The following is a 27,162-nucleotide window of genomic DNA, read 5'->3' as shown; positions in this document are numbered from 1 at the left end:
ACTTCTGCTTCAATTTTCTCTAGGGAGTCCAGCCAATGGGCTGCTCCCTGGTCTGGACTCTGCTGGCCTGTAAGCAAAGTCATTTGTGCAATAAAGTTGGGGCCAGGGGAGGGGTACACATGGGGAGCTGTGAGGTTGGGGTTGTGTGCATGTGGTGGGGGGGGTCAGGACTGTGTGTGTGTGTGTGTGTGTGTGTGTGTGTTTGCGTGCATGGCATGCTGTCCTACCTGACCCCACTCCTAGGAGCCACAAGGTCAGGGCTCTGTTTGTGTATTATAATCCAAAAAGAATATAATCCAATATCTCAGCATTGTAATAATATATGCTCAGCACATGCTGAAAAGTGCTTTCCACAGCAAGTTTATAAAGTAAAAAGACTGACCTTAGCTCTCAATTTCCAAATCTATAGATATCTAGGCTAAAGACAGACATTACACATAAACTAGTTTAAGTGATCAGCAACTGGTTTAAACCTGTAACAGAACAGACATTCAGTGCACATAAACCAGGTTGAAAATGACTGAAACCAGTTTGAAATAAACCTGGTTGAATGTAGTATCAGTCTTAACTGATTTGGGTTAAACCAGTTTATGCAATGTCTGTCCCAGACCCCTTCCTCATTTAACTTAAACCAGAGTCCCCTAGTATCCCAGATGCTTTGCAGCCATAGGTGGGGCTCTCTGCTTCAGAGAACTGGGATGGCCCCTCCTCTCTACTCCTTGGCTGGAGCTCTGGCAAAGACAGCAGGCACAGCAGCATCTACCTGACTTCCCTATGGTCCCACACTACTCCCTGCTCAAGCAGGGATTCCCCCCTCCCCTCTCCTACAGGACAGACCCTAGCAGGCATGTGGTTTGCTAGCTAATGCTGAGATGGGTCTGTGTAAGGCAGACAGGACAAAGGTAGACAAGACAGTGTCCGCTTAAGGCTTTTTAGAGCTAACCAACAGGTCAGCTGGTCCCTCTGTCCTTTCCTTGGAAAAAGTTGTTTATGAAGAGCTTGAACTAATGAGAGAGGCTTTTGTTTTCTTGATGGGGTGTTAAATGCTCTGTTATCAACTCCCTGCTGGGCTGGCCAGGAGCAGCGAGGGGTAAGGGAGCCCATCCCTAATCAAAGCATCCTGCCAGGGCCTAGCCACACCCCCTCAGCTCAGCACTATAGAAGGGAGGGGAGGGCTGCTCTAGCACCCCCCAGCTTCTAACCTGAGCCACTGCAGGCATTTGCCTGCATTTCTGCAGTCCAGAGGGGATGTCTGTACAGTTACAAACAGGTTCAGCCTAGCCAGGTTAGACTGACCTTCAAAGATTGAATCAATTCAGGCTCAGGCTTTCTGAATGTCTGTGCCTAACCCTAATGTACATTAAAATATATTAAATTATTATGCTATACAGGTTTCCCTTGATTTATGCTGTACATGCATTCCTGGAAAATGGCACATAACTCGAATTCACATAAAGGGAACCCACTTTACAATGTAACAAATAGGGACATATTCCAAGACCTCGACTGTACTGACCTCCCAGATCCATTTTTACCATCTTTACAAGCCAATTTGGGTACACACTGTGAAGGAGTAAGACAAAACTCACAGCATGGAGAGCTGGCAGGGCTGTAGCCGGAGACCGGAAGGGAAGGAAAATACTCACCACACTTCCGGAGCAGCATCTCGCTCAGGATTGGAGAAGGGAGGCTCCCCAAAGGTATTTCCAGCCCTGGAGAGGGGCAGAGAGGGGTCAGTCCCCTGCAGGCCACAGGGAGAGAGGACCAGCTGAGTGTCCTGGCAGGCAAGGGCTGAGGAACTTGCCAGAGGAACCCGGCGGGAGTGACCCTGAGCAGGAGGCAGGTGGAGGCCTGCACACACGCGGCTGGTGATAATCTCCAGAGCGGAGCTGCAGCTGAGGATCTGGAGAGAGGGAGTCCACAAGGCCTGTGATAATCTCCGGAGCAGAGTTTTTAACAGAGGATCTGGAGGAGGGCCTGAGAGAAACTAGTTACAGGTAGAGCCTTCCTGCACATAGGGGAGACCCCAAGGAGACTGTGAATGTTCATAGGGGTGCAGGGCAAGCCGGTGCATAACAAAGACTGAACTAAGGGATTTTCTTGACCATTTCGATTGGGATTTTGAGAACCTGATCCCAAGTAAAAGGGGACATGGACAGAGCCCGACAAGGAGGCTGAGAGCAGCCAGGGTTTTCTTTGAGGGTTTTTTTTGCCTTTTCTTTTGATATTTGAGCACAGGCAAAGACCAGCCCTGGAAGGGTGTCCCTAATCGAGACCAAAGGTCACCCTGAGATAGAGGACCAAATAAGACCGCAACAGGCAGCACTGAGACTTGGCTGCAGAAGAATTTTGTGAGTACCATCTGAAGAGGCTAGGCTGGGGTAAAGGGGAGGTTTGGAGCCCCACAGAAGAAACAGGGATCAGGACCAGGCAGGATCACTGCGGGCAATGCCTCCTGGGAAAATATTTCATCAAAGTTGTGACAGGAGAAAAAAACATAAGACCACCTTCCTGACGGTCCAGGTGATCCAAAGCTGACGTCCACCCTGGCACCGCGTGTAGGCAGACGAGCTCAGGGCAGTGGTAGCAAGCCCTACAACACATACAGCCATCACGCTCACCAACAGCAGAAAGTACACACAAGCAGAGGGTGGTGGTGAATGTTATCATAAAGGGGATGGCAACTACAGAAACACATCACAGACAATAAGCAAGGAGCACAGATGCACACAGGAGACTATATTTTGACATGCGTCACTCCCACAATGCACTGCACAAAGCAGCTGACTGCGGGCTTCCACGACACCAATTGCATAAGAGTGAATTTACCTCACATATAATGAATTCTTTGGTATCAAAAGGGACATCACATAAGAGTGAATTCGTTCATACAGAACCCGCATAAAGCAAGAGAAACCTGTATGTAACTTGAAGTGCAGCATTTGGCAATCAGATTTAACTTACTTTTACAGCAGGGAGAAAATAAAAACAATAAGGGTGCATTCAGACAAATGTGCATGTGCGATTTGCAGGACCTCAAAACTGTTTGAAGGAAACTCCCGGTATAAAAAAAAAAAAGCTGCAAAAAAAGCAGTGGGGCACAAGTTCCAGGAGCATGTGCTGGAACAACTTCAGGCTGGGTCTTCCAGGGAGACACTACAGCTGCTAGCCAAAGTGTCTTCACTGCTTTAGCTGTCCCTTGGCTCCTCCAGGCCTCTGGGAGCTGAGAGGAGCAGGGAAACAGCAGTTTCCCCAAAGTGAGGTACTTTGCTCCACAGCAAACCCCATGTGCAGGGACATGTGCAGCAGCAAAAAGCAGTAGTGCAAATTTGTGCTGCTGCAATTTGTGCCATGACAAATGCATGCCCCTGCATGTGGGGACACACCCTAACAGATGGCTTTAATTGGCTTTACTTGCCAGCAGCCATTTGCCTATAAAATCAATAACAATGGAGGACAAACTATAGGCTAAAGGATGTTCCCTGTACTGAACAGAAAATTATGAGTATGTGTCTCTGTTTTGTGCCTTAAATTGTCTTTTGAGAACCCTGATAATAGTAAAAAGGGAAATAAGGGCAATAGAAAACTATTTAATCTATGCATCATTGTTATTCTCTACAGTGGCCAAACATGAATTTTCTTTGAGATGCCAGTTTCTAATTAAAAAATCCAAGCCAATTACTGCAATAAGCAATTTTGATTCAATCAGCTTCTCATCCCATCACTGATGGGTTCTGATAAGGAATTTGCTACCACTTAATTTTAATACACATGATGACCCAGTGAGTCAACACCATACTCACTACCCTCTTTAGAAAACAGCTGGTTTCCAAGCCACAGTCTCGGTATTCTCGTTGATCTTAGCCAATTCCTTTAAAGTCTTTTTTTCCCCTGAGCTTAGATAAACACTCTCCACCAGCCTTCATCAAGTTCTTCTGTAAATGATCTGGCTAAGCCAAAAATACAGAACTGTTCATTTAAAGTTAAACAGGAAAAACCGGAAGTATAAGAAGGGATCATTACCATGTAATCATCACTATATTTTAAGTAGCACTGTATATTTAAACTATGTGCATATCAAACATTTCATTGTATACTTTTGGCGTAATAACGGTTGTGTTTGACAGTGCTTATACTTTATATATGTGATATTAGACCTCCAGACATGAAATATTTAAAATAAAGCTAGTGTTACTGTATGTTCAAGCTATATTCAATCTCTCATTAAGATTTTACCTCAAGATCCATTTTTAAAGGCTGCTGCACTTTACTGGGGAATTAGAGAACAAACAGATCGGTTCTCTATTTTGGTATGTGAGCTTAGACCTTCCTGTCTGAGACATACAAGATGAAGGTCAATTTTTGGAAATCTTAACGTGTGTTTTTCTTCTATGCATGTTTATATAGTTACTAATAAGTTGCTAAAAATCATTTGCTTAAAATATATATTTATAAAAGTATCAAAAGATATCCATTTCATTAAGTCAATCTTTCACAATATCTATAAAGTTGTGCTACAAAAAAATAGTCCAGGGAAATTTTTCAGAAAAAAAATAGAAAGTTTATCTGGATTTACTTCCATTCTGAGATAAATTTAAATTAATTTACACTTTAGGGACAAATTACCACATTTGAGATATTCTTTTATGGCGTCTTGGAGTTAAACCTACCATTCATATTTAGTTACAGAGGGCCTGACTCAAGCCCAACGACATCAGTTGAAAGATTCCTGCTGACTTCAGTGGCCTTTGGATCAGACTCAAGACACATACATTTTCATATGTTTTAAATTAATCTGAAGTTTCAGTGCCTGCAAAACGCCAGTGGGTTCGCTCTGTTTCTTCTAGGAAATAACTGTCCCCATGTTCCAATAAAATAGCCAAGAATTAAGTGACCCATGTTCATTTCTTCCTCACAGTCAGACCAGATTCATTGATCTTAAAATACCATTCCCTGCCTTGGTCCTGTGTGCACTGTATGGGAGGAGCACAAATGAATTTCATACCAGTATCTTAATTTTAAAAAAGGAAATCTCAGATCAATTAAATGAAAACTAATTTTCCTACTTCTTCCCAGAGTGTGTATCCCACATTCTTCAGGAAACGGGCATGGGAGGAAGAGGGAATGGTCTTCCATAGTCCTATCTGACAAAAAAACTAATATTATTGAGTCAAAATTTATGAATGCAAGTAATGGAAATTCAGTAATGTCAAATCCAAACATGATTCAGCTTTGCATCTTTATTCTAATGCAGATGTGAGTATAGCCTCCTCCCACCCATCTCTAATTAAATTCTGTGCATTTTACAGATGTATGTTTAAAATGTCTCAGAAACCTAACTACAATATAAGATTCTCTGCCCTAGTTAATAGCTTCACAAGGTTTTCCCCATCTTGAAAACAATGGGCTCTCTCAAACTTTTGCTTTGTCTCACATGGGGCTCTACAGATTCAAACAAGTTTTCTTTTCCAGCAAGAGCATCGTTAGTTTTGAGACAAAATTCTTGCATAGCATACTATTTTTCTTTTCTTTGAAGAATAAAAGCTGTGTCCAAGCTAAAGTATATTTGTAACAAGTGAAATGACATAATTTTAAAAATATTTTTAGCATAATTAAAAAGTCCATCTTTAACAAAGTCCTCATAAGTATTGCTGTTTGACTGCACAGAATACTTTTTTCATGATATTTGCATCAGCAGATATACTTAACCATACAAATTTTTCAAAAATCCGACATACGTGAAACAATCATCTACCACAGAACACCTGGGTCTCAAGATAAAGGTAAAAGATACATCCACAAGGAAAACAAATAACCCCCTCCCTGCCCCTGCTCCACATACACACATTTTTATAAGGCCTGTATTTCTGAAATAATCACTTTTCCAAACTGTCCCTCAGCTACCAATAATGTACAACTGAAATGTGTCGTAACTGTGCGGGCCGGAAGCGAGCTGGGCCCTTTTTTGCACCGCGCGGGCTGTGGCCAGCAGCCCAGGCACACTGGGTCGGAGAAAGCAGGCGACATGCTAGAATTAGGCACGGACGCGTAATGGTTGATTCAAGATTGTTTACTTATACCGTAAATGGTCGCGGTGTAGGCTGGACAGTTTCCCAGGCAAAGCTCCGCTTAAATCCCCAGTTTGAGGACTCAGACTGTACTTGGATCACTCCCACGGAGTTGTCGAGGCTCCGTGGATCCTTTTTTGCGCGCAGGGAAGAGGGATACGTCGAGGATTGCGCTCGGTGACGGGGAGAGGCTAGAGGCTGATCAGACCCCTGTTGCCTTCTTTGAATACGCTGGGTCCAATAGGCTCCGCAGCGCTTAGAGATCTTCACAAGACGTGAAGTCTCCTCCTCCTCATGTTCGTGGAGTCCTCCAACTTGGGCGGAAACCACTCAAGCCTCTTATACGGCTAGCAAGCCAATCGCTAGCCGCCACATGGGAATATTTTAACACAAGCCAATAATGGGGCTCGAATTTTAATACAAATGGCGGGAACTCCTTGCAACGTGCATTTCTATGCTGCAAAGAAGAAATGCACCCTGCAAAGAAAGCTTCAAGCAGCAGGAAAATTATTCAGTGGTGCCAAAGCAAACACAAAACAAAAATCACACCCTTGGGTTGTGACAATAACATGGCTACATTCATTGGAGTTGAAGGTTTTCTCTTCATGTACTGAGTACACCTAAATAAGGGTCTCAACCACTTGACTTAAATGAGGGTACTTATGCTTAAAGCTTTGTACAACTTTAAGCATGTTGCTGAGTCAGGGTTTTCATCTAATTAAGAAGATACCTAATCTATATACATATTATTCTTCCAAAAGCTGTTGATGCTGAGGAATATCAACTTCAGGATGAAGCAACAATATTCTACATTTGTTAATACTCTAGTGATCCAAAAGAGTGAATAGAAGCCTTTCCTACATAAGAGTGACACAAGGACATTGAATACTGGTCTGATAAGCACCTACCAACAGAAAAAAAATGCAAAATCCAAGAACAGAAAAAAGTCCAAAATCCAACTACTGAGAAGGTCTATAAGGTCTTCCTGTAGGGCTATCATTTTACATGGAAGTTGTTCAGATGCAACAGTGATAGAAGGCAGCATAAAGCCCTAACCCAGACAGGAATTTCACCTTTTATGGAAACATCTGAATTTTTCTCCTCTCTCCTACAGATTTCAATATGTCACATTTAGTCTGATCAGAAATAATGAACCCCTCCAGCTACAGTGAACATGCTGGTGCTCAGAAATGTTCTAAACCTGTTTGCCTAATATAAATGTCCACCAACTTGGTTTAATCCATTCCTTTTCCTTGTTCTTAGTTTTGAAATCCATCCAACACTAGCTATGCAGATTCTGTTTTCTTCCTGCCTTTGCTTTCTTACACATTCCTTCTAGACCTTATGACCTTCATATCCAGTTGCAGCAACCTGAATATTTGATGCTACTGAAAACATAATTCATGCTTAAGGCCATAGTGAGGGAAAGGTATGAAAAATATATTTGAGCATGGTGAGCAGGAAACAGAAATGCTCTCCATCATAAAAGACTATTACTTCAAAAATACAGACAGTATAAAAAGTGGCATGTTTCAGTCTTACAAATTACTGGTAATACAAAATATTAATGCCTTGAGCTGTACTTAAGAACCTTACTGAATGAAGTCCTGAAAACATAATGGTCAGTATGTGCAGTAAGAAAAACAATTCCTTAATGCACATGTTCATCAAAAGAAACATATAGATGCGGCTTAATATTGACCACAAACCAATACACTTTCTTAAACAAAGTGAAGGATTTAGTAGATCTCTAGAAAAAAATCCTACAGGGATACACTGAAATACTATTGCTGATAAAATTACTGGACTGAGATTGATTGATATGAACTGCCCTTGTCAAACGAATTAAGACAAGCTCACAAGAGATAATACTCAAGCTTAGAAATAGAGGAGATAACTATGGAATTGCTGAGGGTGATCTCTGTAGTCGAGCCACAGGGAGTCATTCTTTAAAAGGTAGTCAAGAGAGTAGGAAAATATGAAGCAATTAAAGTCTGACAAAACAACAGGTTGTGCGCATTACCTGTCATCACATTTTTCAGTTCTACCACTCCATGGAGAATAGCTTTCCACTCCTTTTCACCTATCTTATTAATTTTATGTAGGGTTTTTTTTTGTTTTTAATCTGTTCAGAATATCCATGGATTTCAGCAACTAATTTAAAACACAACTTCCTTCTTTCAGTTATACCCATTAACATAGGCCAAAAGCACTTGGAACATGAGAAGATGGCAGCAATGTACAACTCCCTTACTCTCTGGGTATATCTACATGTGCATTTACACTGGCTTAAATTTACTGCACAGTAAGCGGGAATAAGCCAGTATCTACATGTGCAGGCTTTAAGGCACATTAACACTAGCGGTGCACCAATGCATTGGTCCCATATCAGCACTGTGTGGCAGGGCACTGTTGGTGCCTGCCACTAAGGGCCAAGCCAAGCAGCCAGCAGGTGCTTAATTGCAGCAGCCATTTTTGGCTGTCTATATAAACAGGGCAGTTTGCTGCTGGCAGGCCAGGCAGTAACACTGCCTGGCTGCAAGGCTGGTTGGAACATCCTGGAGGTAAGGGCAGGAACTGTAGGGGATGGTTTGGAGGCTCCTGGTCCTGGGCATGACCTAAAACTTCACCCTGCCAGGAGTGGGTGGCCTGGTGGGGCTCTCAGTGGCATGGGAGCCCCACCAGGAAATGCCAGGTCCGTTATCACCCTGTTGAAAGGCAAGTAGGGGTGCCTTAACCCCAGCCCTCACCTTCGGGTGAACCATATTACATCAGAGCAAGGTAGGCCAGGTAAGCTTCTGGAGACACCTGAGCCTGCTGGCGGAGTGACTCCGCAGGGCCAGGCATGCTTCCAGGAGCACCTGAGCCGGGAATGGGGGACCCCGATACATAAGTGCAGGCAGGAGGCAAAAACCCTGCTGAGCTACTTGACTGGTCAATGCTGGCACCAGGACCAAAAGGTCAAAAGGGCCAGGGGCCCACTGCAAGGGATGCCCAAGAAAAGCTAAGAAATTCAGGGTCCTGACTGGGCCTGAGATGGGGCCAGGGCTTACAGAAGCCAAAGGTCCCCAGGGTTGGGGGCCACAGCTAATGGGTAAATGTGACAATTGAGCTAACTGCCTAAGATGATATCTGCAAGGCTTGGGCCGCGGTGTACAGGTAGACTGGAGCCATGGATAGCACAGCCCAGCAGGGTGGAGAAAGGAGCATGGGGTAAGGAAGAGGAAGGCAGGCAGACTGAGGCCCTTGCTGTGAGGGAGGGAGTAGAGCTGGCACTGGGGTGGGGGCAGGCACTGAACAGCCATGGAAGGGCAGGGCATGGGATGGAGTCATGAGTAGCTTGTCCAGGGGATGTGGGGGGGGGGAACCCCCGCCACTGCACACACCCTGGGAGGGCATGGGGGAGGTGTGCCACCCAGATCTGTGCACAGGGTGAGGGCAGGCTGCTGCTCAGGGTGAGTGGCAGGTGAGTGCAGGGTGAGGGCAGGCTGCCACTCAGGGTGAGAGGGGCAGCACTGGGAGGCAGGCTACAGGGGGGCAGCAGCCACCCCAAAAATTTCCATAGCCCCCTGTAGCAGCACTGCCGCTGCCCACCTCAGCCCAGTCCCCACCCCTGCCAGGAAGAGCCCCCCAGTCCCGGCACACAGCTGCAGCCTGCCCTTACCCCGCACACAGATCTGGGGGGCACATGATCCCTATGCCATCCCGGAGTGTGTGCAGTGGCAGGAGGCACCCACGCCCCACAGATGAGCTGTAGCTCTGTCCTGCTCCCCACCCCAGCTGTGCAGCACCAGCACCTGCCCTTGCACCAGCCCCACTCCCTCCCTCACTGTGGAGGCCTCAATCTGCCCCCCTCGAACATCCTCCCTCCCCCCTTGCAGGCAGAAGGGAGGTCCCCCACAACAGATTTCCAGCTGGACAGTGCTCTCTATGCTGCTGGGCCGCATATTGGCAATCAGATCAGTATCAGCCGATATGACTTGTTAAAAATTGGCCATTATTGGCCCAAAAAATGTGCACCCTAATTAACACTGTATGTGGACTGATTTGGGATTAAAGTCCCTAAACACACTGTGTTACTGTGCAGTAAGGCATCTACACATGTGTTACTTTGCAGTAACTAATCGGGTCCAGGTATCAAATTTACACTCAAGTCAATGTAAGTTGCCATATTTACTGCACAGTATCGGCGTGCATGTGTAGACGCACTAATTTTGGTTAGTGTACAGTAAATGTGCACGTCTAGAGGGGCCCTCTGTTCTGCACATTTGTAGCTCCAACTCCACTGACATCTAGACCTCCTGCTAAGAATTGCCCAGTATACTGGCCCTATGCTTAAATATCTTCTTGTGAAAGCTATAGTTTAAAGGATTAAATGTATAAAGGGCTTGCACTGCCCCTCTGTACATGATTAAATAGTAAGCAATAGCTTCTCAATGTTTTCAGTGTATTATTAATATTTCAAAGAAAGCACCACAATCTATTAGGACATACCTTAGGTTGTTTTTCTTGGGGGGTGGGGGGAAGTGTTAAGCAAATGTTTGAAAATATTACTTTTGCTGTTATGACTTTCAGGAAAAATACTGTGCTTTACAAGCCTTTGGTTCAGCAAAGAAAGACTTTCCATCATTCATATTGCATAAGATGCGTAAGAGGAACTGAAAATCAACTCCAAATGACAATGATCATACAAGTTAAAGCGGTACAAACACAAGCCACCTTTCTATAATTTAGGAGAAAGCAAATCAAAAATCTCTTTTAAATACCATGGTATCATGGTATTTTTTCATTAACCTATATCTTTATGGGCAGGTTCATGGCTACCTGCTACATACATTCCAAGGGATTCATTCTCAGAGACATTTTCTTGATAAATGGTATTGTTTTGTTATTATGCAGTAAATAAAACTCTACAAAGCTGCAGTCTCAAAGCTTCACCTCACCAATGTTATGGATCCCAAAATACTCAGCTCTGATAGTCAGGATGGGAATTTTGCAAACTGAAAAGGAAGAATGAATGACATTATTTTGGCACAGCTACACATGTTCAAAGTCAGTCTCTTTCAGACACACTGCTCATCCCCAGTACACCTGCAATCCATGTACTGCTATTCACCTTGTAGAATATTCCCTTTTTAAAAACAATTGAAGAATCAAGTGTTAAAAGAGTAGTATGCTATATTGCAAACTTCTTCTGCACTTTTCCTTAAAGAACAGGCTTCTGAGGGCTTTCTTCCCATGAAAAGCTGTGGATGTAACTACCTAATTTCCACTGCTTTTGGAGTTACTGGTAACAACAGTCACCTAACTCTAAAGAGAGAGTCCCATTTCTTTCTCTCTGTTGAAAGATATCCATAGTTGGTTAAAATCTTTCAGACCTAAGTCTCCTCAGAGCAGAATTTAGACATGTCTGTACAGTGCATTATGGTGAACTTGCACTTTAATACACTTTATTACACCAACACAGTAATTTGGCCCATGATGTCTCCTCTTTAAACATTCGAGTTCTGTTTCTCCCTTAGAGTGGTAAAGTAAAGTTAATGAGCATGTTGCCCTTGTCTTCAACTGGGTCATGGCAGGCCCTCATTCGGACCCTCATTCTTCACTTTTGTGTAATTCTTCATTTTTGCTTGCCTGAAATGCATCTCCTACCTCACCTTGTTAAGAATCTTGGCCAATTTTCTTAAGTAAACAAATGTATTCAACAGGCACGGTCCTATTTCTTGATTCCTGAATTTTTGACAAGCTACTGGTGATGAAGTAGAGATTTCCTTGCTGACTATAAGCAGAAACATTAGCACTTTCTAGCAGCTATATTACACCATCCAAAAATGTAGTGTCATTTAATAGGAGGTCTGAAAGTTCCACAGATTGTTAATTTGCTTGCTGGACATTCAGAGTTTTCTTCTGAATGCAGCACATAAACAGCTTCAAGCTCAAGTGGAAAGTGTATCATATTGGTGTAAGTGTTGAAATTTTCTCATGCCAGCCCCAAATTGTTTCTATTTCACTTAAATACTGCTTCTTGAGCTCTCTACTTATTATTTAGCAGTGAAAACAGCTGCAAATTTTAACTTTTGATCTCATCTGCTCTCAATCAAATCTGAAGATGAACAGTTGCATAGAAGGTTGGAGCTACACCAAGCGCCATTCCTCACTTCCGAGGAATGATGGACTTTTCAGCCTTGCCATGCTGCCTCCTAACAACATGGAAATATATATTGCATCCTGATAGTTAACTTCTACCTGTTCAAAACATTGTATTTTGTCTTGCAAACAGTAAGTTACCCTTTTTCCCAAAAAATACCACTGGGGAAAATTAAGAAAGGATTAGAAATGCCTTTATTTCTCAAGTAAAATCAAAATAAATGGGAGTGACACAATTAGGATTAACCTAAAGAACTAGTGAGATCAATAAATGGGATGGAAAATATGGGCATTATACTGACAAGACTTCAGTAATTACCAATTATTACCAATAATTGAAAAATACTGGTTTTACTACCAGGAATGAGAGGACACAAAGAAAAAAGAAGAAAAGAAGTTGATAGGTTCAGAGCTTGTTTTTTATTCACGCTAATGTCCCTTTAAAGCCACTTTATGTTGCCAGAGTTATGTAAAAGGTACTTTGAGTTATGTCAATCAATGCCTGTTCATTTTCTAACTTTTACTAATAGAGACGAGACGGCTCATGAACTAAGAACCGAGGAGACTCTTTAGTATTACTATCATACAAAGCATCGCCATGCCATTTTATGGGCATAGCGCTGAATATTAATTTCCACTAACTATACTCCAAAAAGTTAGCATAATATTAAAAGCTGCAATTATCATTTTTGGCATTCTTCCAGAACTACTACTAAACTGAAAAATAAAAGATAGAATATGATTCTGATTTTGCTATTTTGATCACACCCAGCAGTTGGTCTGGTGGACCTGGCCAACAGTTCGGAGCTGTCCAGAGTGCCCAGCATTTGAAAGCTTGTCTAAAACTAACCCAACCATGCAGCTAATCCAATAAAAGATATCACTTACAAAAATCCTTGCCTCTCCATCTTTTTCTTCCATTCTCTATTTCCTCAGCAGTTTTGTAATTCTTCCTGTATCATGCTACCGTCGCAGTGACTATGACTGAAGAGACAATATACAGTGAAATTCCTGAGTCATTTTTAACTACGGGTTTCTATGTTGCTACGTCATTCTTGGTGCCATCATTCCATCAGAAACCAAGCATGTCAGTGATGGTACATTTGTTACCATAACTAGAGGAATATTTGTTACAAGTTTGACTTCACTTACTCACTACATTAGGTGGTAACTTTAACATATAACAGAATAGTCCATGTGTCTGAAAATGCAGGGGAGGGGAAGGAATAAGGTATTCTGTATCTAGACATCTAAAGCAGACACTGAACAAAATCATCTTTAGTTTAACAGATAAGCCAAACATGTCTTTCTAGTAGTTGAGCTAACATAATTTCCCAGTTAACGAGGAAACAAGAAATGTAGTTTATATAGTCATTCTTTGTCCTTACGCTTTTCTGGAGGACACTGGCTGACAGCCCACATCACAGCACTTGGTGCCTCTGGCTAGAATACTTCAGTATCACCTGCTCATTTGAGAACTGAAATAAATCTCAGTTTTCAAGTACCTACAAGCATGAGCCCAGAACATCTGTTTGAAATGTTCTATTCATGTAGAGTTAATATATTTCCCACCTACTGAATGCTTATATAGAGGAGTCTATTGTCTCTGTAACAGTTACATTTTATTACTGATTTCCAAACTTGAATGTAGATTAGTTTAATAGAATAATAAACATACCAATGCAACTGATATAGCAGTGTTACCTAATACTTGCCTAAGAGCTCATCTTTAAGAACTTTCTTGCTTTCTTCAAAAATTCTTCACCCACTTACAACTCCTACACAAGTTTCAGTTAAGGAGTATAATGTAATAAAGGAAAAAAAATACTGAAAAAAAAAAGGAGAGAAATAAAAACGCTTTATTTAGAGAGGTAAATTCCCCTGATAAATCTATTGTTTGGGATTAAAATATAGCATTCCTACATGCTTTTGCCATTGTTTTTATACTTTTAATCTTCAAAGAGCCAGGAAATGACCATGTATTGAAACACCAAATAGCCAAGCTTTTTAATATCCCTTATTTGTGACCAATTAAATACTAGAGATTTTCAATACAAATTTCAGTTAAATTTTTCTTCTCCAAAAATGGGTGTTTATTGAAAATCCTTATTTTTTTAAATTAAATCTTTTTATACTAGCCTAAACTATGGGAGTTTTTCTTATATAAATATCAAGCAATATTTTGGTTAAAACAAAAGGCTTTTATATTTAAACTGAACACTTCAGAGGTTTGCAGATTTTCAATGAAAGCCTAACTTTTTGGTAGAAATCTGACAAAAAATACAGTAACCTAAAAATAGTATTCTTACTGAAATCTTTTGCAAGGCTGAAGGATCAAAACTCACCTGCTTCAGCCAAAAAGTCTGTAAGGGAGAGGGGTGTAGAACTCTTTAAGAAACTCTGTCCCCTGATATACCCTACCTCCAAACCCACACTCCCAGGAAAAATAATACTTGTCTCCCCTCAGAAAAACCCAGATTAATAGCTTCAGGCAGTCACACAGACAGACAGACCTTTTAATTTAATGCTCTCCCATGCTCCACTTTCATGTCTCATTTAAAAAGGGTCATTAAAGAGAAGCAAGGTAGGGGCTGTCAATGATATAATTGCCATGTTGGTGCCTTTGGGTCCTAAACATAGCAGAGGATGACGTTTGATCCCTGCTGCTGTTCTTTTGGCAGGAAAGAGGAGTGAGTGATATGAAAGACAATGAAGAAAACTGCAAATCCTGTACTGATGAGGAAGATTCAGATATGCCAATCCCTCTCCTGTACACTATCTTTTAACAATGCAAAAAATGTTGCTTTAACTTTTTGATCACTGCTTAACTCCCTCCAAACCCTAAACCACAAACTCTTATCTGCAGCCCGATGAGTATTGTTAGTAATACAGCTATAGAGCTGTACCTGCAGGAAAGCTTGCAGCAAATTACACTCTTGACATTAACAGCAGGGTGTTTATTTGGTTATTAAGCAGTCTTTTTGTTTGCCAGATCTCATTTCCAGAAGGGTCCAAGTGGCAAGAGGCTGGGTAATTCCATTAACACACTAGTCTTCTTTAGTCTCTTTCAAAATACATACATCATGCACACATACAAACATAAAAAGTTCTGTATATACAAGCACAGAGAAATGAAACTGCTAAATAAGAGAGCTGATATAAAAGGAGATGTCACTTAAAAGCAACAGCCAGGAGTTTACAACAACCTACATTCTGTTAATTAAACATTTTATGAGGTTTAAAACACATGCCTCTGTCTCATTATACATCAGAATCTTACATTTCCATAAAGAGATAGGAAACCCAGAAAAAGCCTCTTTAGAAGAAAGAACTATTTGTATTAACAGCTATAAGATTTAAAAATAATTATGATGAGTTATTTTGCCTTTGCAGTACTTTTTAAGGTGAATAGCTTTCAGTGCATCCTTATGTAAAATATCCTGCCTCCTCCTTCCATTGCTCCTTTTATACAGTTGGCATGTCTGAATTGGATCTTAACATTCGTAGGAGCTTGCTGCTACTCAAGATTAACCTGCTTTGCCAGAGTAAATAAAACCATTTCTATTACCTTGTTAAGACTAAATATTGATTAATGCATTTTTAAGTGAATTATTATTTTTAAAACAAAATTTTTAAAAATTGAAATAAAGCAAGTAAACCAATAGCGCCAATAACAAAGTACAATAAAATAACATTTACTGAACTATTAGTTTCTGGACAAAATGATATTTCCATGTGTAAAATTCATGGTAAATTCTTTAAAACATGAGTCTTTAGTAAGTCATCCAACAGGTTTCTCAGAGAACAGCTTTCTGGAAAAACAGTCTATAAAATTTGGTTGAGAATCAAATCAGCTAACCAATTAAACTTAGCTATTTATTTGGCAACGTCTTAATGAATTTAACTGAATTATGATAGAACCTAAGTACAATGCTGCAGTTTAACATTGTAGTCATTATTATAACCCTCTCCCTGCCTTTCATATGCTTAGAGTATGACTAAGAAATTCAGCATAAGCCTGATTTAGAGCCCTTCAAACTCAGTGGGCTTTGGATCTGGTCTTTCAGCCTGGGAGCCATTAGGAAAATATCCTAACAACTCTCTGCCAGTGCCCCTCACTCAACACGGCTCTACTCATGGTATTTCAGTCCTGGACTTCCCACAGGAGAAAGGGGAGGGATGCAGGAGTGGTGACTACGTGGAAAGGAATGAAGGATCCTTATGGACCATGAAAGAAAGCAAAAGGGGAAGGGGGGATGTGGAGGGAATCATTTACTTATTTACAAAATATGAAAGGCATTTTTTGGAGTTATTTCTGATACAACATAAATAACATCTTTATAGACTGGAAAGCATTCTAGCATACAAAGCTTGTATCATGGTGCCTTGGAACACATTGCACTTTGAGAAGCTCAAATGCTGATCAGTATTAGTGCTAGCTCAATTTGAAGCAGTTACACATTCAAGCCAGCAGGGGCCTTGAGGATTGAAAAGTAAGAATTCTCCCCCCTCCCCCCCCCCCCGCCATTCTGGACTTCTCTGCTGTCCCCCTGCCCCCATGGCCTCCCCCTGCCCTTCAAGATTTCCTCCCATGGTCACCTCCCTACCCCCAGGGTCCCCCTGGCTTATTTTCAGCTGCTGATGTTGTACAGTGGGAGCAGGCCGGGAAGGTGAACCCCCACTTCCCAGTCCCTGCCACTGCTGCCACCAAGCTCCTACTTTTCTCCAGGCTGAGTGCAGCCCAGAGAGCAATGGCAGCAATAGGGGTTGGACAGGAGAGCTCCCCTTCACTGCTTGCCACCCCTCCCACCGCAGACAGGACCAGCAGCCAAAAATAAGCCAGGTGAGCAGGCATCTGGAGTGCTGGGCGAAGCAGGCTGATCAGGGCTGGTGGAGAATGGGAGCAGGGGGTGGAGAGGAGGAGGGCACTGCTTCCAATCTAGTCCATAAGGACAGTGGGGCTCAGTGGGGTGTTCATAGTAATGCATGACCTGGAGTGGCTACATGTTAATGTAACACCAGCTAAATAACACAGATCAGAGATAAACCTAGGCTGGAGTGGCATAACTTTAAACTGCCAAAAGAATGCTTAAAACTGGTTTCATGTATGAATGTGTGGACAATCCAGGGGCCGAGAGCTCCAGGAGCTGTGCCAAATTAACATGCAACAAGGCCCACAGTTTCTACAGCAAGGAACAGCTTTATTAATAGTAGCATTAAAGCTGAGATAAAGCAAAAGGGAGGTCTCTGTCGTTGCTCACTTTAATCAGTTTGGTAGCGTTTAGGTGCACCAAGTGCACCCTCACAGCTTCAGCATGTCTCTTCAGGCTTGTTTTCTTTTTAGCTGTGAAGGGCTGTGTTTTCAAATACTACATCTGTGATGGCAGCAATTACTGTCATATTTGAATTACGATCTGCTTTTATGATATGCTGAATACATAATTTTGTCATGAATCCAAAGAAGTTGTTATACAGTGAGGAAGGTTCAAACGTCCTCTTCAGTTGCCAATCCACAATATCTCTGCAAGATTCCCACACTGTGTAAACACAGAGATGATATTTTATGTGAAACTGCAGCCATGTGCCTACATCAATCCTCTCCAAATTAGGAGGACCCAGTTTTGGGAGAGTGCATAAAACTCTATTATCCCTATGTCACAGGTAGAATAACTGAGGAAATGAACAGTAAAGTGAATTAAAGTCATACTGCAAATCAATGAGAAAAGCGGGAAGAGAGTTTGGATTTTTTTGTGGATTGGTGTTAAGAATAGCCTAATGGAATTTAGGAATGGGAAGGTCCTAAACTATTAGATTAGATAAAGTCTGTCCTCTTTCTGGTTAAAAAAGTGCCTGAAATATAATAATGTGATGGTATGAATTAGGGTGAAGTTACACATCACACTTAAAGCATTCTAAGGGCACTTAAAATCCACATATCCACAGGTTAAAGCTCATTTACTAGTGCTAAGTGCTCTCCGAGTGTCTCAAAGCTACACCACTTCAGGCAGGGGTTTACTCTGGGCCATGCTACCTAGCTCATGTTAAGGTAACTTCAGTCTCTTCCACAAAGATAAAACGAGCAAGCTGCAATCCTCCAGAATCCCAGGATGCATGGCTCCCTGTCCCCTCCTGCCCCCACCATCCAAAGCAGAGAACGAGCCCAGGTGTCATGGCTACACCCCAGGTGACCAATCCTCTAGTCGCAAGTCAGAGCTGTGCAGGCAAGTAAAGGTATTAACCCTTAACATGTTAACTGCTCACTGCACATTCCAACGTTAATACTGCCTACCATTCCAAAGATTTAATATGGTCTAAGTGTAACACATACTTTTACCCTGAGTTGTCAAGGCAAAAGACTAGGTGGCAGGATGGTCTAAGGGTTAGTATAATGTAACTGGAATTTAGGTTGTATTCCCTATTCCACCAACAGACTTCCTCAATAATTTTGGGTGAGTCCGTTTGGCCCAGATCCTCAAAGATAATAAGGTGCTCATCTCCTATTGAGGCATCTATTTCAGTGGATAACTCAATAATGATTTCAATGGCAATCAGGAGCCTAAATACTTTTAAGTATCTGGACTGGATGTCCCTCTGCCTCAGTACTCTGTAATATTTTGATAACAGGACTTCCTTATCTTATGGAGGCATAATAATTACATTGATGATTGTAAAAAGTTCAGATAGCATAGTAATAAGGACTACAAGTGTACCATAGATAGAAAGCTGAATAAACAAGGTGTAGATTCAGTTACTTAGTGACAGGCTACCAGCACACAAAGTCTAAAATTGTATCAGCCTATTTTTGCTTCCATATTGATTAAGCACTTAACACTGTTCTTTCACAAGGACGCAGCACCTGACACAAACACATCACCTTTTTTAGTGAGACTTGAGAAGATTCCATGGAGTTTGTTAGGGGGCTTACTCATATTTCCTAGAGCAGAGATGCATTCTTTCTTGATTGATATTATGTCAATCAGAAAAAAAGTTTTCAAAAGGCCGCAGTCTGAAGTTGTTTATGGGGTTCTTTTCATGCACAAATGGTCCACTTCTCAGATCAGTGAGGGAATGCACCATTTGTATTCTACCTTATGGAAAGTGAGTCACAATACTGGCATCAGCAGTACTCTTTGGCTGACCTCAAAAAAAGAACCGTCAGCCAAAGAAGAATGCTACACAGGCTATACAAACCCTGAAGATAGTATTTTTTAAAAGGACATTAAGAGATTTGTTCTCACTGCCCTGCCCAGCAAAGGATTCAAAATCTCAACTACAATCTGGAATTGTGGATTTCAGGTCTGTATTAGGGTGGAAGTGAAGGTGACTAAAGAACAGAAGACTGTATAGATTAGTAGGAATTGTCACACATCTTTGGCCTTAATTTAAAACACAGAGTTTTTTTATTGTGGGGAAAATATGGGCAGTCTTTAAACATATGTATCTTAATGCATCTTTGTACTTCCTGCTTCTGGCCAGAAAAGGGAATACACATGCTAAAGTTCTACCTAGATCAGTGGTTCTTAGCTTTTCTGACCTTGAGGCACCCCTCACTGGACTTGGGGAACCCCTCCATAACTTTTATGAACTGGCACCCAATTTCAAAAACTAATTCATATATTACACAGCTTACCTCCTTGCAAAGAGGCTGGGTAGCAGGAATGGGGTATCGATCACCCAGGGACAAGCATAAGCCTGCTCTTATCTTATCTCTTCACACTTCAAGGCACCCTGCAAAGATTCTGCTGACACCCCTGGGTGCCATGACACTGTGTTTGGCAATCACTGCCCTTGACTAAGTGAAAAATTTCCATGGTTTGAACAAACAGCTGAACTAAAACTTTTGAGCACTGTCAGTGACTTAATTGGTGTAGCAAGCTATCTGGCCTGCTAAATATGTTGGCCACTCACAAAACAAATACCCATATCTTCAAGAGTGATGGTCTCAGCAAATGAGTCAGTACTGGGAGTTTACAGGGTAAGGGCAAACTTATTTTTCCTTTCAACTTCTCCAAATGCCTCTGTTCACATTTGGAGAAACACTGAAAAATGCTGGCACTTCTGCCCTGATTCTTAGGGTCACATGGAAGTGGCTTTACCTATAAGCATTAGACAAGATCTTCTCCAACTATCGGCTAGGAATAGACATTGCATTGTCCCTGGATAAGTTGTGTTTTTGTCTTAGAAAAAAAATATCCTGGGACTGGCATATACACACACATCACCCATGTGTGTTGCAGTATCCCAGGATAAACTGTTACTACCTCCTATCTGGGAAACTTTGTTAGGATTTACCCTGGGACAACAGTCAGAGATGTCTGTATGATTGCACTTAGTCTCAGGATAACATGGCTTATCCTGGGATAAATGCAATGTCTCTTTGCAGCCATGTTTTCCAGGAATAATGGCAGAGATAACAAAAATCCCATTGAAACTGATGCTAGGAACTTTATTTGCATGTCTACAGATTTGCTTCTGATTTTGCAACCTAGAAATTCGTTGTAATTTCATTATCACAAGCCTTATGCTGCTCAGCAAAACTAGCAAACTGAAACAGGTACAGTTCACACAGTGGATTTTCTGATCACTCAGAAGCCAGTGATATAGTTATATCAATTCTACTCACTTCAGCAGGTTCGTCTCGCTATTTTCATCCCTCCAGTCCTAAATTTAGAGAGCAGATAATTTCACACTTAGCCAGTAACTATAAAACTTGTTATATTTAGGATGAACAGATAGCTGATGAAATTATACTTTAAGGATGTGGTTACATATTTCCTGTGCTTCATGCTAAATCCCATAGCAAAATATGTGAATAAAAATTCTGCTTCTTCAACAAATTCACATACTGCAGAGAATGAAGGTTTAAAAAAAATCCTTTATCTGGACATAATGTTATCACAGAGCTGAAAAGAATTCAGGGTCAAACTCTGCAAGCCTGTTTCCACCCATTTAAATCCATTGAAAATTGAACTATTAATGTACTCTTATAAAAAGTTAATTTACCACACAAGCACGATGAAGTCAATGTTTGTTTTATATTTGAAGCTAGTTTTCTTCCAGATTTTTCATAAATTGTACCAATTTTTTTGTCAGACACACAGAATAAAAATGTAAATTGAAAAAATATAAACAGAAAATGGAGCAATTTTAAATGTTTACAAACTGGCTTTGGTTTTGTGAGACAGAAGCTTGGATAAGAAGTTGCTAAGGAAGCCAGGATAGGTGATTTATGAAATACACATAATTTCACCCATTGCTGCTGCATACAATAAAACTAATTCAAGGAGTAGAGCATCTCATACTGAGAGTAAGGGTAACAGTCTGGCCTTCATATGCCAAAAGAAACCATCACAATGGAAAGGGAGGGCATGTTCCAAATATTCAGCGAAGGAGACTCATCCCTTGTAGCGGTCCATAAGAATCTTCTGGTTCTTGATACACATATGCATCATATAAACTGCAAGAGGAACATTTAAAAGTCTGTGTATTTATAAGTGGAAGAATAATGACTTTAATCAGCTGTGATGTAGTTGTGTGATGAAGTCTGAACTAAGGGATGAGGTAATATAGAACATGCTGATTTAAGACATGGGCAAACAAACTCCATCAAGAAGATTATTAGAGAAGAGAATCTCTCAGTTACACATGAAGTTATCTCAGGATAAGATACCTTGCTGAAACATGACATTCTGGCTCTAGAGGAGAGGCAAAGACTTCCAGTCACAGGGTAAAACTTTTAGAAGGCTCATATTGGAAACTGTGACACAACTCATAAAAATAGTACATTGAGGGGAAAATAAACCTCTCATTTTATCATTGTTTTGAACCTAAGAGATCAGTGCTAAACTTTTTGTAGTTAAACTCAGATCCATTTAACATAGCTTTACTTCAGTTTTGTGGTTTTCTTATTATTTTCTACCTGATGCCAAATAAACTGTATTTCTTTGTCAGCCACCAGAAGTAGATGGACAGTCTGTTCATGGGGACAACTGTTCCTGGACACCCTGGAGAGAAGGAATCTGAACTCTGACCTCTAAAAAGGCTGGATCAGGAGGAGTTAACAGTCTGAGCATCCAGCCATGGGTGAAGAATATTGCATCTTCCCTACACACAGTACCAAAAAAGGGCCTTCGCTGCAGCAACTGAATATGGGGCAAATTGCAAGGTTACTCCTCCACACTGTCCTCTGGATCAGGGAAAAAAATCTCATGCAATGCCATTTAACAGACATCATGTTTAGCTACTCCCCACCCCAATGACTAAAGAAAAGCAAAACTTAACACAACAAATAGCAATAGGAATTCTTCAAGACTTAAATTGGAAACTAACAACTGGATTTTCATTTTTTTATGTTACTTGAATACACAAACAGCAAGCATTAAAATGCAAGAGAGAACAAACTGGCAAGAAAAGAAACGCTCGATAACTTCATAAAGCATAGAATGCCAGCATTTTCATGAGCACAACTTTATATACTACGTATACCTCTAAATCAATAAAAACAAAAACATTCTGGGAAGAAAATAGAACACTTTAGCCAGAAATATAGCGCTGTTCTGATTTTTTCTAGATATAGCTTCTCACTTATTTCCCCCGTTTAGTTCACTGCCTGTCCACCAAGGGAAAAATCCTAATTGATTAATTTCCTAAAGAAACAGTATTTATGTAGCCAAGATACTATTGCTGATGTAGGAAAAATGCTGAAGATTATGCAAAAGTGGGCTCTGACAACACATGTGCAAAGGATTTGCTGCACCTCCATGAAACACTCTGTATTTTAGGTATAGAATTTTCACAATTAGGCCCATTAATAAATTAAAAGAAAGAAGCCTGCTCATTAAATATAGAAAAGCTCATAGGTCCCAGGTTTCAGTGATAAAGCCCTATTCCTTGTTTCATATTTAGGCTGCTGTGTTAGCTGAGGAACTAAAGAGAGCAGTAGAGTTTTAACTATTTGGCAAATACATTACAGTGCTAAAATATTCCACATTGCACTCCTACTGCAGAAATTCATTTCCAGGTAAGAACACAGAATTGCTTTTATTCTACTCACTCACAACGATAATTGGCAGGCAACACGGCTGCTGCTCTCAATTTGCTCTTTATATGGATCTCTGAAGACCACATGTGCATGCAGTGGTGACAGAAATATTTTCCATATGAGCCACCACACATTTTTAAAGTCCCTCAGTCTAAGTAAGGTGAGTCCATCTATTATTTTTCTTTTGCTAAATAACAATCAACTGGGGCGTAAAAACTTGAGTGACAACTAGAGGGCAATGATCAGCTTCCAGTTACTCTGATCATCGGCCCATTTAAATTCCCTTATCCTCTGTTTAAAACTTTTCCTTACTTTCTTTTAATTAGATCAAAGACTGCATTTCATAACACAAGATTTCATTAAAGCAGACGTTGTTTCTGGAATGGCGTCCATTATGTTTCTGGTTTTTTAAACATTCTTAAAATGCACCCTCTAAAGGTAGGAGCTATACTAAGCTTCAGCCTAGCAGCTTTTGACTCAGATGTGTTTTCAGTTCACTTCCACTTTCTTTAAGCAGGGAAAGTAATTGCTCTGGGCTTTATACAAGGCTATTAGAAACTTCTGACAAGACTAACAAAAGGCAGAGCTCTAAAGCAGAATCACCAACCTTCAGAAGATTTACTTTTCATTTAGCTTTCTTGCATACTGTTGACATATTCAGAGAAGAAAAGGCATATTAAAGCATAGATAGCATTATCCATTTATTCCATATTATTATTAAAATATGTAAATATGCATTACATTTCAGGTAGGGATGTAAGGAAAAGATTATCAAATGTTTAAAGAATGTATTTTGCTGGCAAATTCACTAATATGCATTTTCATGTCTATATAATTATGTCAGCTAAATTCTTTCCTAAATGGAAAATGATTAGTTAAATTTTTCCCCTCCAGGATAAAATAAGGGCTTGATGAAAAAGTACTCTGATATAAGCCACAATCTGGAAAACTGCACTTAGGAACTGGATTAGCAACCTCAAATGTTAAAAATTACTTTCATTCCATCACTTGAAATTCCCATATTAATGGGAATACCCCAGAATCACTCTTTACTGTTGCTACCTATATTCTAAAACATGTACTGTAGTTTTGTCTGCCTCTATTTTAATAATCCCCACACACTGAATGAAGACGCTGTTTTTATATACACACACACATTGCATGTGCGCATGCACACATACACTGCATGTGTGCGCATGCAATACAGAACATTCTTAAGCACCAAATGAAAAAACACAAGTAAAAACTTTTTGGTCCTGCACCTTTCCTACAAAAAACTTAAATGCAACATTGTATTGTATTGCATCACACCACATACTGCTGTAAACAGTATTTTATTTCTGTATACATTAGAAAACAATCCACAAACTATACTGGTATCTCACAGAAAGCATGATGTACCTTTTGTGTGGCAAATAAAATGAAGCTGGCTTTCAGCAGTTGACAAACTTATTTTACCAGCTAAAAGGCTTTTTGCACACTAAACAACTATTTTTATACAGTAGCAGACCATGCAATTCTAAAATGTCTTATACAACAAAAACCATTTACAATCCCTCTTGATAGATAGACGAGGAAGTGCAGCTCTGACAAGACAATAATTTTTGACAAGACATTATACTTGGCTTACCTCTCCCCCAGGTCTTGCTAACACTGTTGTTTGAGAGTAGAGCAATGTTAGTATCAGGTAGCTGACAAACATTATTACCCAAAGTTAGAGCTACCCTAGAGGAGAAATCCCTCTGCCAAGTCCTAACAGCTAGCAGATGCACTTGTGTCTCAGTATCAGAGCCCTGCACTTCTGCTAGGCACTACTCACTCTCTCACTCCCTGTACTACCAAGAGCTTTGCTCTCAGCCCCTGCTCTGAAGACAACTGGTAAGCTGATCTCTTCATGTAATGACTTCTCCCTGCTGGGGGGAGGGGGCTCAAGTCAGCAATGACTGGGGGGCTGTAGTTAGTATAAGGCAAAGAAGGGGAGGGACAGAAATGGTCAATGCCAAGTTATGCATCTGCTCTGGTTCATGGAACAAGCTAAAAGGTAAGCTTTAATGCACGAGGAGGCTTGTCAATACCTTATTGACTTAAGCAGGCATGATTGGAGAAACAGAGGCTAAAACAGCTCGCAAAAGATGCCTGTAGATGGTTAGACAGCAGGAGCTACTTAAAGCTGCAGCACCTCTTTTATTAAAAAAGTTTATAGCAAATAAATCAGCTAAACACTATTCCAGAAAACTAAATGTAACACTGCAGTTTACAAACAGGCTGACATCAGCACAACGTTACAGTCATTATACGGTCCTGCGAGGCAGCGTTTCCCAACCCATGGGGCACGGCCCAAAAGTGGGTCACAAGAATATATGAAAGGGTCGCAAACAAACTTTAAAAATGGATCAACAAACTTTAAAACTGTAAAGGAGAAAAACATGGGGAACCATGGCTTTTCCCTTGCAGGCTGGCAGAGTTCCAGCCTGCAAGGAGCTGGTTGGGTCCCCCCTGCCCCATACACACACCCTGCACCACATACTGGGGGCACTGGGTCAAGACTGGCCATCGATGTTTGCAAATGGGTCCTGGTACAGAAAAGGTTGAGAACCACTGCTGCAAGGGACTCCGTCAACATACTCCAGTTCTCACTTATAGCCCAGAGGAGTTGGGGTGCTCATTACCCCTTAGAAGGGGCTCAGCTATTTGCAGGAAATGAAACATTAACTGGTATTCTAAAAGGCAATCTCTCTTGTTTTCATGTATTTACAGATAAAAGAAACACTATCTCTTCAAATCCTAGAGTTGCCTAAGCCAAGTGATCAGAAATTACAAACCTTCAAAGACACGAGCAACATGGGGAAGTAATTTGTTTTGTTTTAGTGGGTATGTCAATTTTCAAGAAAATAGTAAAAACAGTATAAGCAGCACAGTACATAGTTGTAGTATTAACTGTGCTAAACAGACCACTATGTTTCTGTCTTGGAAACTGAAATAAAAATGCAGAGCAAGAGACTTACAGGATGGAGCGCTCCCCTTTCCTTGGACATGTCTGTGCAGAGGACACTTTTTTTTTTTGCAAAGCTAAACAATATAGCTATATTTGTGAAACATGAAAAGCACTGCTCTAAAGGCATGCTGACTGAAATGCATCATACTGAACAGCAGGACAGAACAATTTTCATTACATTTAAAAATGTATGGGACTGATTTAGTTCTATATTTTCTTTCCTTCCCTTCCTCATTTTACTTTTAAATTTCTCTTAACTTCATTGTTGCCAACTCGAAGGATTTTATCAAAGAAGTTGAGGGATTTTTTTTTAACACCATGACTCCTGAAGTCAAGATTATGCAAGAATCTCACCTTTAATATACATAATATATTTCTACTACTCTGGTTGCAGAAGGCAGCTCAAAAACATGACCTAAAGGCACCTCAGACCCAGAATGCAAAGAAAAAGAAAACAAAAATTATTTTTCTATGAAAATCTCTTGATTTTTGGAGTCTAGTTTACAATTTTTGAGTTCTTTGAGTTTGCAATTCTGTAATTTCATATTTGAATGCTTATGTTTTGTAATACATTCAGACATTTGGAGTGAGAATGCTTTCTCAGATTTTTATTTATTATATTTTGTTTGACATTTAACTTCAAAACCATCCTTTCCTCTCACTACCCTAAAAAGGAGAGCTTTGCATATTTGGCTTCCTTTCTTTAATTTTCAGACTCATGTCCAAGTAACAACTAAGTACGGTTATGTAATAGGAAGCTTGCAGAATTTTAAATAAATATTGCTTCTACTAAAAGGGTACAGAGTACCAGCATTCCTATTACTGGCACAGGTCAAATTACAGTGTTTTCAATTGACCAAAACTTCCACTGAAATCAATGGGAATTTGGCTCATTTAAAGCCAGTAGTTAT

At 40.7% G+C, this 27,162-nt stretch overlaps 1 protein-coding gene and 1 long non-coding RNA gene across 5 annotated transcripts in view; one reads left to right on the top strand and one right to left on the bottom strand.

Moving 5' to 3' along the window:
* THSD4 (thrombospondin type 1 domain containing 4) overlaps window positions 1–27,162 on the bottom strand; it is a 702,916-nt gene that overhangs the window by 263,492 nt on the left and 412,262 nt on the right. Inside the window, exon 1 of one of the 3 annotated variants that reach the window (XM_019477616.2) lies at window positions 24,887–25,082. The exons of the other annotated variants lie outside the window; for them this stretch is intronic. Coding sequence (XP_019333161.1) covers window positions 24,887–24,958 — 72 coding nt within the window. The 5' untranslated portion in view covers window positions 24,959–25,082. Of the gene's footprint in view, window positions 1–24,886; window positions 25,083–27,162 lie in introns of those variants that run through there. 3 annotated transcript variants of the gene reach the window in all.
* LOC132244003 (uncharacterized) lies at window positions 23,290–26,260 on the top strand. 2 transcript variants are annotated; one of them, XR_009455632.1, is made up of 2 exons: window positions 23,290–23,416; window positions 26,014–26,260. It is a non-coding gene; the product is annotated as an uncharacterized LOC132244003 (long non-coding RNA). The 2 variants fall into 2 exon arrangements; XR_009455633.1 differs by lacking the exon at window positions 23,290–23,416 and adding an exon at window positions 25,058–25,134.

The sequence above is a fragment of the Alligator mississippiensis genome, chromosome 11 (genome assembly GCF_030867095.1).
Source record: "Alligator mississippiensis isolate rAllMis1 chromosome 11, rAllMis1, whole genome shotgun sequence".
Lineage (NCBI taxonomy): Eukaryota > Metazoa > Chordata > Crocodylia > Alligatoridae > Alligator > Alligator mississippiensis.
The sequence above is the reverse complement of the archived record's forward strand: the minus strand, read 5'-3'. Positions and strand labels throughout refer to the sequence as shown.